We start from the raw sequence: 16170 nt of genomic DNA, 5'->3' as shown, positions 1-16170 counted from the left end.
AACCTCCCAAAGTCCCCATTACACTTCTAGAACCACATACTAAAATCCCATCGCGATCCGACGGTCGGATCTCCGCCAATTACTAGAATTAGGTGGCGGTTAACAATTTATTTTACAAACTTAGAAATTCAATTTGGGAAGATCCATACCTCGGATTCCCAATCCCTTAGTTCTAGCTATCCTCAAATATTATGTTCTATAACGCATTAAAGTTTGGTGACGATCCAACGGTCGAATTGTCGATTCATATTTTGATCAAGTAATGTATCGTAATGAAACTAACTTCAAACAATCAATTACGTCATACGGATATCAAACATGAACTTAGGGTATCTAATAGTACTTAAAAAGACATCGTCGGCCCACTGGCCACGCACCGCCGCGGGTGACGGTCGACCACCCCGACTCGCCGGAAAATTTAACTATTTCAAAAAATTACCAAATTTTACAAAATTGTAAACCTCAATAAGGGGAGCAATTTTCATACTTGTGACCAAGGCCAATTTTGCTGGGAAAGGCACCAATTCCACTCAAACCCGTCGGAAACCCTAGAATGGATGAGCTTCGATTCTCTTTCCTTGGTGTTCCGCCGCCCCTATAGATGATTAGGCTTTGTTCCAGGGCTCATGGGGAGTCTAAGGGTGGTGGATATCGACAGAATTTCATTCAAAATTGGTGGATTATCACCAAGCACCTCACGGTGCCGTCGCCACCATACACCCCAAAACGAGCCTAATTTCGTCGAACATTTGATAATCAATGAAGGAGAATAAGAGGGATGGTGTTTGCAGGTGATGACGGGGTGTGGATCGCCGGAAAACCGATGAAAAATGGTTGGAAAATCATGGTGGTTTGATGGGGAATGTAGGTCAACCTGTTTCCCCCATTTTCTTCCTCTCTCATTTCCCTTCCTTTTCCCCCTTTCTGATTGGGATGTCCCTCTCCTTTTCTCTCCCGCACTCTCTCCTTTCTCCCATTTCCCTTGTTGCCACTTGGCAGCGTCTAAACATTTATTTATTTCCCAACAACTAAAACGTTTCTAATTTCTTCGTTATAACTCGATTTCACAAACGGTCTGCGCTTACGCATTCCTTAGATCGAGCTCTATTCGAAAATGTAAATTGTGACCTTGAATAGTCTACTAATTTTAAATAATTAATTTCCAAACTTCAAACTTCATAACTAGTTTAATTTAAAAACTAAACTCACATGAATTATTATAATTTCTCCAAAAATAACATAAAATCTCAATATTACAAATACGTAGATTATATCAGTGAAATCCAGGAACCGGATTTCACAGTTGGTCCCCAAAGAGGTGCAATTTCTGCAATAAGTCTTTAAGAAGGGTGCGGTATTTTTTTTAAGTGCATGAGTGATCAGTTGCTGTAAGTATGCAGCCGAGCCAAGTTGTAAATTACTTCTGAATTCCTCATTGAAAAATGAGTGAAACAAACGAAAGCTTAGCTGTAAGGTAGAAACTGCATAACAACTGGATAGTCATCGGCTTGCGAGGTGGTGCCCGTCGAGTTGTTTGAGTCTTCGTGCTTTGATGTAGCGGGAGGTCATGCATGGTACTTCTTAAGATTGTAGGTGTTCCACTATTTTGTTATCTCTTTGTCGTTCATGGTGGCGAGGGTGTCGCTACCATTGCCTCCTACTCTACTGATCTTATACAGACCTTCCCAAATAAGATCCATCTTTTTGGAACCTTCTCTTTGGGCAGTGATAAAGGCTTTTCTTAGGACTAGATATCCGAGTAGGAACTGCTAAATCTTGGCCCTTTTGTTGTAGTTGGAGATGAGTTGCTGCTGGTAGGCTGCGATGCTGGTGATGACATTCTCTGCCAAATCTAGATTTGTGGCCATCTCTTTTCCATTCTACTCGATTCTTAGTAGTAGAATGATGATACTTGGCATAATAACATTGGGATGAATGATTGTTTCTGAGCCAAATGCCAAAAAGAAAGGAATCTCACCGGTAGCTCATTTTTTGTTATGCGATATGCCCATAGACATCCGAGGAGTTCGTCTGGCCATTTTCCCTTCTTGTCAGAAAGGGATTTCTTAAGGTAGTCAAGAATCGTCTTATTAGATGTTTTGGCATGCCCATTTCCTTGGGGATACCTTGGCATAGACATGTGGTGTTTGATGCTATATTTCTGGAAGAACTTCGCTAAATCTTTGCCTATAAATTGCAGGCCGTTGTTTGTGACGATGGATTGAGGGATGCCAAATCGGCAAATGATATTCCTCCATATGAAGCGCTCTATGTCTGTTTGAGTCGTGGTTGTCATGGGTTCTACTTCTACCCATTTGGTGAAGCAGTCAGTTGCCACGATCATCATGCATCTGCCCCCAATAGCAAGCTGCATTCGCCTTACCAAGTCGATTGCCCACTGCATGAATGACCAATGACTCATTTACAGGTGTAGTTTGTTGGCAGACAGTGCTGGTACTAGCTTGTAACGTTGGCAGCGGTCGTACTTTTGTAGTCTTAATGCATAATAGGCCATTAGTAGCCTGCGTTAAGAGCCTTTTGTGCTAAGGATCGGCCTCCGAAATGATTTCCAAAAACGTCTTCGTGGATTGAGCTTAAAACCTTTAGGTCATCGGGAGGCGCTAGGCAATCGAGATGTGGCCCAGTGTAGGATCTTCGGACGAAAATGCCGTTCCACATGTAGTAACGTGCTGCCTTTGTTTAGAGCTTTCTAGACTCCAATCTTTCCATTGGGAGAATGCCATTGACCAGGTAATCTATAATGGAATCTTACTAGTTTGGAGTAGTACTAACCTGTGACACCTCAGCTGCTGGTTCTGCCTTTATACTTGGCTTGTCTAGATACTCCACCGAAATAGAGCGCTTGAGTTAGTGGTCGAGGGCGGAGCCTGATTACTCATATATTTCATGCATTTATATCATTCATTTCTAAAGTCTTTGGATGTTTTTGTGTTAAAATTGTGACATTTTACCTTACTTTGTGTTAATGTACAGTTAATTTTGTGTTAGCATTGTTTTCACAGAAATAATGGACTGATGGAAGAATAAACAAAGGAAAAGAATAATGGAGTGCACACTAACGGGAGTGGGAGAGCACGACTGCTAGGAAAGAATAAAAGAAAATGGAATGCATGACAGCAAGTGGAAAAATAAGAAATATATGAAGAAGAAATGGGAGACAGGGAAATGTGGAAGGAATAAACAAAAGAAATGAAAGAAGAATCAGAAGCAAAAATAGAAGGGGGATAGACACGAGGAGAAGGGGGCTGCCTGGCGCAGCGTGAAGCCTCGGGGGAGAGAGAGGAGAGACTGGCGCGGCAAATAGGGAACGGACAGAAGCACAGAGGCACGGGGACAGAGAGAAAAACCAGCGGAAAAAGAGGAGAGGGCAGGGAGATAGACAGCAAGTCAGAGAAGATGAGCAGAAATCAGAAAAGCACGGACTGACTGACAAGGAAGAGAGCAAGGCAGGAAGAGAATTAGAGGCTTCACTCCATTTTTCTTGGTTTTATCTTCTCAAACCTATGTTTTACTTTTGGTTTAATTTGAAAATAATGTGTAACTAAATTTATTTTGGCTAGAGGTTAATTCAAAGCCATGAATATATTTGTACTATGAATTGATTACCTTCAGTTGTGATTTCTGAGTTGTGATTTAATTTGCTTAACTGCTTGATTGATAGCTTATTTTTGTATGTCGATTAAGAATGCATACTTAATTTACATGCATGAATTTGACGCTAGAATATAAGGGAGTTTCACCTAATCGTTATGAACTTATATTCACAAGTAGTGAAAGTTGCTAGTCACAATCACGTTAAGTAAATTCTTGGCATAAGTTTCATGCAAATAATAGTAACGAGTGCCTCGTCAATGCTTATGTTTTTCATAGAACTTAATGATTCTTGCTTGTATCTCTATTATGCAATTCATGTAGGGAACTTGTAGGGAATGTTTTGGGTTGTCGTATGCAATCATCCAACCCAATAACTTGTGAAAAACTGAGGGTTAATTAGTGCAATTCACGGTTAATTTGGGGCGTTGAGATTTACAATTTATTGAAAGAACAACTGAAAATCAATTTAGGTTGCATTTGTGTCATGTGTGGAGAAGAACCCTCTAGCTAGTCCGTCACCTATCCTTTCACCTTAATTTCATGCTTTTGTCAATTCTGTAATTTATTTAAGTTTAATTTACTTCTCGTCAAAACCAAACCCCCCCATTATTAAATTATATTATTTAGTTAGTTTTCATTGTTGTTAGTCTTTTAATTCAATTTCCGTCTATTTCAGTTCCTAGTGTCTAATTTGATTGTTTTCATTATTTTGAGTCATTCTAAGTGTGTTTCGAGTTATTAGAGTTTTTAGCCTAGTTTTGTGTCCTTGAGTCTTGTTTAATATTTTTAAATTAATTTAGAATAGATTAGCAATCCCTCCTAATCCCCGGCCTAGAACGATACCCTACTTACATCTATACTACAATTGTCAAAATGAGGGTTTAATTTGTGTGTCAAGTAATTCTCACATCAGAGCCTAGGCCAGCTAGCACGTTCATGTGGGCATTTTTTGCTCGTAAAACTTGAGCGAAGGTGTAAGTCTAAAACACCTTGAGTTACTATCGTACCTTCTCTAGGTACTGCACCATCTTCGGATGTATTACCGTGTACTCTTAGTAGTTTGGCCGGTGATTAACTTGGAAGTAGAATGAATTACAAGCTTTTTCACCGCCAAGTCTTTTGCCATTCAGAGGCCTACTAGTAGGGCCTCATACTCTGCTTCGTTGTTGGATGCTTTGAAGCCTAAAGTAATCGTCTGTTCGATCATCGAACCGACAAGTAAATGTATAAGTTATCCATTGCTTCCGGCTTAGATAGTAAGGGAGGTGATGTGAGATATTTCTTCAGGTATTTGAAAGCTTTATCGCACTCGTCATCCCATTTGTCTCATTGTGCCCTTTTGATTGCTTTGAAAAAAGACTTGCATTGATCAGTGGACCGCGAGTGGAAGCGGCTAAGCCCGGCTATTTGTCCAGTCAAGCTTTGGATCTCCTTTAAGGTAGTTGGAGATTTCATCTTTAGGATTGCTTGGATCTACTTGGGATGTGCTTTGATTCCTCGTTAGGTTACCAGGTACCCTAATAATCTGCCTAAAGATACTTTAAATGTGTATTTGGTAGGATTGAGCTTCATCTTGTACTTTCTAAGGATGTTGAAAGTTTCCGCCAAGTTGCCGATATGGTCTAATTGCTGCTTGCCCTTCACCATAATGTCGTCGATATATGCCTCCGTGGTTACTCTAATTTGCTTCTTAAACATCATGTTTACCAGTCGTTGGTAAGTTGCTCCACGTTCTTGAGGCCAAAAGGTATGACCTTGTAGTAGTAGGCGCTTTGCTTGATTACAAAAGTGGTTATCTCCTTGTCGGGCTCGTACATGGCTATTTGGTTGTAGCCAAAGTATGCGTCCAAGAAACTGAGCAGCTGGTTCCCAAAAGTTGAATCTACTAGTATATCGATTCGGGGAACCGGATAAAGATCTTTCGGGCATGCTTCGTTGAGGTCGGTGTAGTCATAAGCAAAACCTCCATTTGCCCTTCTCTTTCTTCATTATTATCACAACGTTGGCAAGCCATGCTAAGTGTGCTACTTCTTTTATGAATTCGACCTCCAATATCTTGTCGATTTCCATTTCGATGACTGTCACTCGTTCGAGTGCAAAATGTCTTCTTTTTTGGATTATTGGTTTGGCAGCGGGGCCGACATGCAGCTTGTGGTAAGTTATCTTGGGGTCGATGTAGAGCATGTCGGAATATGACCACGCAAAGACATCCTGATTTTCGCTATGGAATGTCGTGGGTTCATCTTTTTCCTTCGGGCTCAAACGTGAGCCAATTCTAGTAGTCTTCTCCGGCTGATTGGGATCAAGAATGATGTGTTCGGCGTCCTCTTCGGGTTTTCATCCCATCTTGTCTACTGGCACATTGATTTTGACACCATCTTCTTGATCTGTTTTCGGTAATTGCTATTTGGTAGCTTCGTTGTCCCTTTGGATCTCGATAGCCTCTATGGGGGTACATGTATTCTTTTTTTATTCCTTTAGTACTTACACAGTGCATCGTCGAGATGTGGCCTAGTTAGACTTGATTTCTCCAACTCCTCATCCCAAGATGCGGAATCGAATTTTTTGGTACTTGACGGAGGTTATGGCATCCAACTCTATCAACCAAGGTTGCCCTAGAATCCCATTGTACGGAGACGGGTCACTTATTATCATGAACATCTACTTTGAGACAACTGGTGGTGTTCTCACATCAAGTGCGATGTGGCCAATGGCAGTCAAGGTGTGTCTGTTGAATCTGGCGAGTACCTCTGCTCGACGTATAATTGTGTTTTCCAAGCCCATCTTCTGAATTACTGAGAGCTGAAGTAGGTTAACTGCACTTTCGTTATCAACCATCATTTTGTCGACTATAGTGTGGGCTAGTTGGACAGATACCACCAGTGCATCATCATGTGGGAAATCGATGCCTTCGGCATCCTGCTCGGTAAAGCCAACGATAGGTCCAGGTTAGGTGTTGACTGCCTGGACTTGTGAGACTTGAAGAGCCTGCTGGATCTTCCTCTTCTTTGAGTTGTTGGTGGTCTTCAAGTGTTTGGATTCGGTGAAGATGCCACTGATCCGGATTATCTTGGTTGGTGGCTCTTCATCGGCGTCTGCTTTCCTTCTAGGTTACACAACTGGCTTGTTCAAGTATTTATCGACCCTGCCTTCTTTCACAAGCTTCTCTACGTAGTTCTTCCAAGTGTAGCAGTCATCAGTTGTGTGACTGCAACCTCGGTGGAACATGCAATACATGGGGTGGTCCAACTATGAAGTATCTCCCTTTGATTGGTTAGGTAACTTGAACCATGGTTCACTCTTGATGTCGTAGAGGATTTGGTGCGTCAGAATCATGAACTTGGAGTAATTCTTGGGCACCAAGCCACCTTTAGTCAAGGATCGGTCCTTACGCTTGGCCTTCTACCTACTTTTATTGTTGTACTGCTTCCCATCCTCTTTCTATTAAGCTACTGCCGATTCTTTTTAGGCTACTCGAGTGCCTTGTCTGCTTGCTGAGCCTCATCCTAAAATGCATGCTTCTTTGCTAGAGTGAAAGAGCCTGCCAGAGTTAGATCTTCTTTCATGATTAATTCTCCAAATAGCAGATGGTCTGCTGGGAGTCCTTTTTGGAAAGTTGCACTAGCTATCGAGTCATCACATCCAACTATCTTTGCCTTCTCTGCTTTGAACCTCTTCACATTTCTTGACATTGTACAAATGGTCGGACTTTTTCTTAATCAAGCGGTAGGATGAATATTCTTTAGTGAAAACCAAAGAAAGTTCATCGAATCTCCAGATGGATTGTGGCAGTAGGGTGTGGAACCAATCTTGCGCCTCGCCTTGTAGAGTAGTGATGAATATCTTGAACATAAGAGCATCATTGTTCCAATAAAGAACCATCGTGCTTCGGTAGTGCTTCAAGTGTTTCTCTGGATCTCAATCTCCTTTGAAGAATGTAAAATGTGGCATGCTGAACTTGCATGGAGACTCTGCCTGTTCGATCTCGTCCGTGAATGGTGACCTACTTTTTTTGGTCATGTCCCGTCGTAGCGCCTCATCGGTGACCTCGGTGCTTTGGAAATCACGCAATCGCTTAGTTAAGAACCTTTCTACTTCTTCTTGAATTTGTCTTTATTGGCGTAGCGGAGCTCTTGGCTGCCCCCGGTCTTGACCTGTCAATTTAGGCTGCTCTTCTATGCGTTTGGCTCGTCTATGTTGCCGCAGCAGTGCATGTGGTACGTTCCTAGCAAGCGAGGGAATTCTTCGCAGGCTGCTAGTTGAACTTAAGCCGGTATGAGTGCCTGCTTCTCTTCGTCCGTCGTGCTACCTACTCCGATGTGAGGTGGATGATGCTCCTTGAGGGCCTAGCCTCGAATGAACACTTCGCCTAGAAGGTTGTTCATGTTGATTATCATAATGTGGTTCTAACCATGTATGTATGCTCGTTCGTGGGCCTAGCCGAGAGTGCACGCTCCTCCGCATGCTGAGACGAGAGTATACGCTATCTCAGGGGCTCAGTCGGGAGTGTATACTACCATAAAACTCGGTTCAAAGCTGGTCGAGTCGCTGCTTGTCGGGACGCTACTAGAGAGGTTCTTTGTCTGCTCTTGTCTTACTTCAGGAAACCTCGTCTGGGGCATGTTGCATCTTGGAGTGCTGCAATAGCTGATTCACCAAAGTCGTCTGATGTGCGAAGGCGTTTGTCAACTCCATGACTTGTCGAGACAAATGTTGCTAGCCATTTGGGTTGGAAGAGCTTAGACGGTATGCATCTCCTTAAGTAGCGGAAGTGTAACGGACTCCGGGCGTGAGATTTGAGTTAAGAAATGTCAAATCTGTGAAGAAATAGGGTGAGAATACAGCCGTTTCAATCGTCAACCCATAAATCTTAAGCTGGTCTTGGACCGATTTGGGCTGCTTGGAAGGCCACATGAGTGGGCTAGGCCATGGGAATGGGCTGCTCTTCATGCAGCCCATGTGGGTGCTGGGTCTAGGCTCGGCTCAAGAGTGCACTGGGCTCACGCCAAGTTGCCTTTGGCTTAGGCCCGTGAGGTTTGGAATGACACAGCTTGGCCTTGAGGCCCACTGGGTTCGCGCTAACCTTAGGGCGCATTGGGTTTGCACTGGCCTTAGGCCCGCGAGGTCTAGGCTGCTGCTTTGGCAAGTGTAGTTGCAATTTAGGCCTGCTTGTGCTGGGCCGAGCTGGACTCTCTTATGGCACAGGCTTGGGCTTAGGCTTGCTGCTGCAATGTGGCATGGGCCTGGGCTTGGGGCTGCAAGGTGAGGCTTCCACCTTGGGCTTGGGTCTTGTCGTGAGCTACCACGATGGCTGCTGCCGTTGGCATAGCCACGGTGATGCCACTCCACTCATCGCCATGTTGAGCCTTGTAGATCGTCATGGTCCAAATTCTCGAACATAGGAAGTTCCGTTCGTTGTGGTTTCTGAATCTTCAGTCATCGTACTTTTCTTTTAGGTTTATTCAAAGAATTATAGAAAATTCTAGGAACAAAAACGTACAAAAAATCTACGAATAAACAAGAAACGAGAAACTTTTGAATGAGAGAGTCTTCTTCAAGCGTGTGAATCATGATTCTCAATGAAAGCACCAATTTGTGGATGCAAATTTCCACCTTCTTCTCCTTTGATGAAAATGCATCTGCAAAGTAATAATACCTAAGATCAAGGCCAAGAGCCTCACGTGCCCACGATGAATGGGCGGCTTTGGCCGAAGAATCTCCAATGCCAAAGTTAGAATTTGAGAGAGAGAAAATGTTTAGAGAATTTTAGGGAGAGAATGAACTTGCATTTTGGTGTGAAGATAAGGCTAATATATAGAGGTGTGGCCGGCCCTATTTGGAGAAATAGGGATTGGCCACTTATGGTGGTATTTTGAATATAATTGCAAGATATTATGTCAAATAATATCTTGCAATTAATTTGGTAATTAATCCTAATTTGAAAAGAATAATTGGGAGTTATCTTGTGGGTGAGGATTTGATGAGGAGTAATGAGAGGGTTTTGAATAAATACCATTTTGATCACCTTTGACCTTGATTGAGTTGTTATTGTCTGTTGCATGCGCATGGGAATCTCGGTGTGCCTCAAGGGTAATTTTATCTTTTTACCCAAAAGTCCACATGTCACCTCCCTAATTTTCTTGAATATTTTTGGCTCCACAAATATTAATTTCATTTTCCCACGATATCTTATCAACGAAACTAAATTATATAATTTTCACCTTTAGCGTATAAAGGACGCATAGGCATTGGGAGAGAATTGCATTTCACCTTTGGCGTATAAACTACTTATTCTTGCTAAGGCTTGTGTAGGGCTAGGCCCAATTTTGAAGGAACCGGACCGGATCCGGATTAAAAGAAACGTGTCAAGTCGGGCCTGGTACAAATGATTTTAATACAGGAACTGGACCTAACCCGGTCCGTTTAAAATAAACTGGGTCCACGGGTCCTTGGTTTTTTTTTTTTTTTGAAAACCCGCCACCTTCTCAGACCTTTCACCCTGCTCTGTTTCATCCTTCCACAAACACCAACCACACAACGCATAAAACTATAATCCATCACCCACTACTCCAGATTTATTCTTTCGTCCCATCCTCAAGATTTCCCTGCTCAAAATTTCAGTCAACCCCAAAAATTATCCACCAGCTTCTTTTTCTTGTTTATTTTTGTGGGTTTGATCTCCAAGCTTCCAAAATCTTTCCCAAATCCAAATTCTGATCATTTTTTTCACTTGGGTCTTCATAAAAATTGGAGAAGTTCTAGGCCTTCTACATGAACCAACACTCGAAACCATCGACGCAGCGGTGGCATTTTGCAGGAACCCTAGCTTCTATCTTCTTCCTCCTCTGCTCGCTGCTGTTCGATTGGAGGTTTCTGCTTTGTGTGCCTCTCTCTGTTCGATTAGTAAAACCCAGATTGGGGTTTTGGGCTAAAAGCTAAAAATGCATGATTTGTGGAAAACCTAGTTGGGATTAAGAACTTGAAGAAGAAGAAGAAGAAGAAGAAGAAGGTTCTGTGAGAGAGAGAGAGAGACATTGTGGGGGAGAGAGATCGAGAGGGAGGAGATTGAGAATCAACAGATCCGAAAGGGAGGATTAAGGAGATGAGAGTCTTTAGGAAGGCGTGAGAAAATAGGAGAGGAATGGAAAAATGTTACAAACAGGTCGGTCCGGGTACCCTTTTTTTTTATATACTTCTAGAACCGGCCCACCCCTAAAATTTCAAAGCCCCACCCAGCCCTGCCTCGTTTCTCTTTTAAAAAATTAGGAAACAGCCCGTACCCGTCCCGAACCATGATTACCCGCCCCGACCCACGGTTTCTATACCCATTTACCCACCACTAGGCTTGTGGGCTCACCCTAGCAAAAGAAAGTTACTTATGCATATAATAATTCAAAATCAAAATATTATTACGAGCATAGATAGAAAACAACTTGTAAATAAACTTGAATCTTCAAAACTCTCTAAGACGAATTCTCCAAAGTAGTGCCAAAGAACCCTAATACACAATACATTATATTTATAGTTCGTTATTCCTTATCCTGCCTAAACAAGACTTTATAATAAATCTGGAAATCTAAGTCAAATAATAAAATAATAAATAAGAGGTTTTCTATTTAAAGTCAAATTCGTACTGTATAGAGAATTAGACTTTTAACCAACCAAATCAATTCTAATTTGGTCTCAAAATGTCTCTTTTAAAAGTTTAAGACGTTGCCAAAAAATCCTCAGAATGAACCTTCTTCAAAATATGTCATCTTGACTTTCAAAATTGACAAAACGTTCAAAAACATCAATTTGGTAAAGTTACGCACTGAGCCTCCTTTTATTCGCCACAATCAAACAACTTGGAATTAAATTATGGAATTTTGACACAATTATCTTGAAAGACTCAGAATTCCACTCCAATTGGAATTAAATTCTCCCATTCTTGTTCAAGCTCTTCACCTCTTTTTCTGTCCCCCCGAGAGAAATTGAGACAGTTCCAGAATAAGGGAATTGTGGTTCCCACTGGCACACAAAACACTGCCAAATAAGACAAATACAAATATCTCTAGCTGATTTGAAATTACTAAATTTCCCTTCATGTGTCGTGTCTCGTAAAATCTTCATTGTAACTCCAATTTCAGTGCCTCTTACGCCCACAAATTCGTAGCAACAAGTATTAATCGAATATACTAATTAATATGTCACATGTGTCCCAGACTACAAAGTCAACAAATACTTACTAAGGCATTTTGGTAATTACCCACATTGAGGATTTAAAATACTATAATTCAGGGACAGATCATTACAACGAAAGTCAACATTTACCCTTCTAAGAGAATTTTGGTCATTTCACATTTTCAGGAAATAAAATACAGTAAAATTAAGGATGGGTTGTAACAAGGGGTATGTGAGGTAAAAATAAGTGTGTGGATAACACCACTCTTTAAGAAAAATACATGCATACATACATACGTGTATATATATATGTATATACTAAAAGCCAATCTAAAAGTTATTGTTCCTAAGCATAGTGAATTGACTGTATATAGTAAAATCATACTACATATAAGCATGAAGAACCAAAGCAAATAATATAAAAGTATGCAACTATTTCGAGAATACGAGTAAATCACATAAATCTCAATAATAATAATTACGTGTAGTATAATATGATATGCTTATCAACAATAAATGCAGTCACACAACTTGATGCAAATTGTATGACAGCAAAGATATTTTAACATGAACAAGTTAGGTGTATAAATTTACGCTCTATAGTACTGCAATCACGTGAAACTCCCGCTAAGCGCATCACACATGTATCCTAGAATGCCTAATGAGCATAAGTACAATGTGAACATACACGTGAAGCATGTCCTGACTGTAGAACATGTGCAACACAAATGAATGCATATGTAGATTAGCAGATAAATATATATATATATATGATTTGGATTCATAAACTCATAAATCACAACAACAAATATATATAATATTTCTATTTTTTCTAGATTAAAGTCATGGCATGATATACAAACATCTCATAAAAACAGATATGGCAACTATATATATAATAAATAGTTTAAAAACAGAAACCCACTCACTAATACGTCGTTGGGTCATAACCGTCGTGCTGTGCATGTCCTATGAAATTCTCGAGATAAGTCTTTCTTTTATGGAAAATCACTATACGGTTTTCTATAGCGATGGGTTACTATACTCCAAAAAGCAAGGTTTTAAAATCTTTTTTTTCCCGCTCACACCATTTGTTTTGCATCTCCAGGACATAAAGTAGTTGTACTCTAGTGGAGACGAAGATCACACCATTTGTTTTGCACCTCTCCAGTACTTAGTACTTGTACTCTAGTGGAGACGAGGATCACTGGCAGTTTTTGAGTTCACTTTCGATAATGTAGGAAGTTATTTCTATTATTTTTGTATAAATATTCTTTATACTTCTGCACTTTTGTTTATGCTCTGACACTGCATGCATTGTAACAAGGGTTCATCCCACACTGTGCACTCTTCGTTAATTTTATTTTCATATGAAAAAAAGAAGCTATACTTAGTAAGGGGACATAAACCCCTGATAAAGCAAGAAATAAAAATACAAGAAAAGAGGGGGGACATAAACTTTACCTTTCTCGAAAAAGAAAATACAAGAAAAAGAGGGGCCATATACATTAACCCTTTCAAACAAAAAATACAAGAAAAAGAGGGGACATAGGTCCAAACCCCTCTAAAATAAAACCTAAAAGATAAAAACTGGTATCAGAAATATACATATCCTTTCAGTCTTCAGTATGAAAAGAAAACTGAAGATGTACGATAAAAAGTACAATCTAGTCTCCTCTGAGCCTTCTTTTCATCATGGTCATAAGCACTGTAATCTTGACATGAAGCCTATCTTGTACATTTTCTAAGAATTTAAAATATGCATATCTCCATGTCTTCTTAACAATTAAAGAACCACACACTCCCCAAAATCCTACGATGAAACCTAGTGCAGTGAAAATATACAACCATGGAAATTGATGCTCACTGTCTACACCTTGGTTGTTCTTACTATCTGCATCAACGCCGTTAATTGGTAGACACTCATTCAGAAGTGGAGAGCCACACAGTTTTGAATTCCCCTCAAACGCAGAATCATTGAAACTTTGGAGTTGAGTGCCTGTTGGGATCGGTCCCTCGAGATTATTGTACGAGACATTGAAATAATTTAAGAAATTTAGACTTGCCAACGACAACGGGATGTTTCCAGAAAAATGATTAATGGAAAGGCTCAATTTCTCTAGATTTTTTAGGTTGGATATTTGTTCTGGAATGTTGCCAGAAAAGTTGTTGCCACTGAGATCCAAGTTGTGGACAAGGTGTATTTGGCCGATCTCAGTAGGTATTCTGCCATGAATGTAATTGAAAGATAGGTTTAATGTTGGTGGAATGCTGGACAATCTTTGTTGGTAAATTAAGGATGAATGGGGGAAGATACGTAGGTCAACATAGTCGTCTACTTGAGTTGTGGTTGGTTCTTCATGTACCAACCTTGGTAGTCGACAAAGTTCTTTTGGAAATTCACCTGAAATTCGGTTGTGTGCCAAGCTCAAGTAAAAGAGTTTGGGAAGGGTCCCCAACGATCTAGGAATTGGCCCTGTAATTCTACTGCCTGTCAAAAACAAGATCTCTACATTCTTGAGTTTTGATAACCATGAAGGCATTTGACCAGTCAACTCACAATTAAAAAAACCCAAAAGTCGAAGATTTTGGAACCCACCGAAATCAACCACGCCTTCATCAGCTAGCATTTCCTCACCTTTGAACGAATACGCATGCAATAGTATTTGAAGACTTTTGCAATGCATTAATATCTTCATTGCCCCAGTGATGTTGGTTAAGCCAATCAGTGAGAGAAAGGACAAAGACTTCAATGAAAGAATTTCAGGTTGTATTTGTCCCTTCAGATTATTTGCTGTGAAACGAATAGCTTTTAGGGACTGGCATGAATAAAGGCTTGTTGGAAATGTACCGGTAAAGTGGTTTTGATGTAGGTCAATTTTACTGAGGTGACTAAGCCTCGAAAAATTGAGCATGGAGATATCTCCTTCCAAGTTGTTGGTTGCCATATGTATTTCTACAAGGTTCGTGCAATTCATCAATGATGGGGGCAAATAACCTTCGAAATGGTTGTCATCAAGAGTCAAGAGTTTCAATTTGGAGAGCTTTCCAAAATGGAGAGGGAGCAGGCCACTCAATTGATTAAAGGAGAGGTCAAGGATTGCGAGGTTGGTGAGGTTGAAAATTTTCTCACTTATGGCTCCATGGAGTGAATTGAAAGGGAATGCAATTTCTTCAAGTTTGGTGGCATTGTAGATATCTTTGGGGAGTAGCCCTGAGAGGATGTTGTTACCAGCACGAAAAACTTGCAGTTTTGAACACTTCCCGAATCCAGGAGAAATGCTACCATTGAATTCATTGAGGGAAAAATCCAATAGCCTAATCAAGGGAGAAGATTGAAGACATATAGAGGATGGGATCAAACCTGAGAAGCTATTGTTGTGGACATTGAAACTAGTTAAATTCTGAGCTTGTTGAAAGAATGATGATGGAATTGCACCGTGGAAGCGATTGCTTGACAAATCCAACGTCTGGATATTGTGGGATGGCAAAGAAAAAGGTAGCTTTCCTGAAAGAAGATTAAAGCTTAAATCAAGGATCTTAAGACGATCCAAAGACGAGAAGAATTCAGTTTCAAGTGATCCGGAAAGTGAATTGTGAGAGAGATTCAAGTGGGTGAGGCATGTGAGATTTCCTAGTGATGATGATGAGGGGAAAATATCTCCTTTGAGACCCTTGGAGGATAAGAGCAAATGGGTGACCAAACCATCCTTATTACAAGTGATGCCCTTCCAATGACAACAGTTAACCGAAGTCCAATTTAAAGGACGAGAAGATAGGGTGGAGGCGAAGGACAGAAGAGAGGCACGCTCAGTTTGGTTGCATGCATGAACATTTGTAGAGATGATGTGAGAGAATAAAAGGATGAGAAGGAAGTCATGAGCCATTGGGTTAGAAATTAAGCCGCTCCAACATACATATGTTTCTTTACATTCAGAATTCTCAACGGTTTGGGTATATATAGAGCAACTAAATGCATACGTAATCTGAAGTTCTTTTGCGTCTTCCTTTTAGCTTGAACACGCTAGCGGCAAACATCACTGCAAACTGAGAAATTGGCAAACAACCATTACCCTACAGGTGTTCCAAAGCCCTCTATACGTTGAAGAGAAGACATTGTTCTGAAGGAGGGGCCACCTTGAAAAGGACCAGAGCTAATGTCAAAGTCTTGCCATAGAAGGGGAAGAAATTATGCTTTTATTTCTACACGGTAATTGAAAAAATAAAGATAAAGAAAAGGGATCATTGAATTTAGGGAAGCAGAAGAATATGAAGTGACACCAAACGCTAATTTTCGTACGCACGTGGTTTTTATTAGGGTTCTTTAGATATAAGCTCATGCAACACTTATTTTCTTGATAAAAACTTATCTCTTTTTAAACATCCAAATAA

The 16170-nt window shown here is 40.6% G+C and overlaps 1 protein-coding gene across 1 annotated transcript; it reads right to left on the bottom strand.

Moving 5' to 3' along the window:
* Positions 1-13445: 13445 nt before the first annotated feature.
* On the bottom strand, positions 13446-15665 carry LOC114824225 (receptor-like protein 2). Its single transcript, XM_029100662.2, has one exon. It carries the CDS (start codon positions 15663-15665, stop codon positions 13446-13448), a length of 2220 nt encoding a protein of 739 aa, XP_028956495.2.
* Between the last annotated feature and the right edge of the window lie 505 nt (positions 15666-16170).

The sequence above is a fragment of the Malus domestica genome, chromosome 03, assembly GCF_042453785.1.
Source record: "Malus domestica chromosome 03, GDT2T_hap1".
Classification (NCBI taxonomy): domain Eukaryota; kingdom Viridiplantae; phylum Streptophyta; class Magnoliopsida; order Rosales; family Rosaceae; genus Malus; species Malus domestica.
The sequence above is the reverse complement of the archived record's forward strand: the minus strand, read 5'-3'. Positions and strand labels throughout refer to the sequence as shown.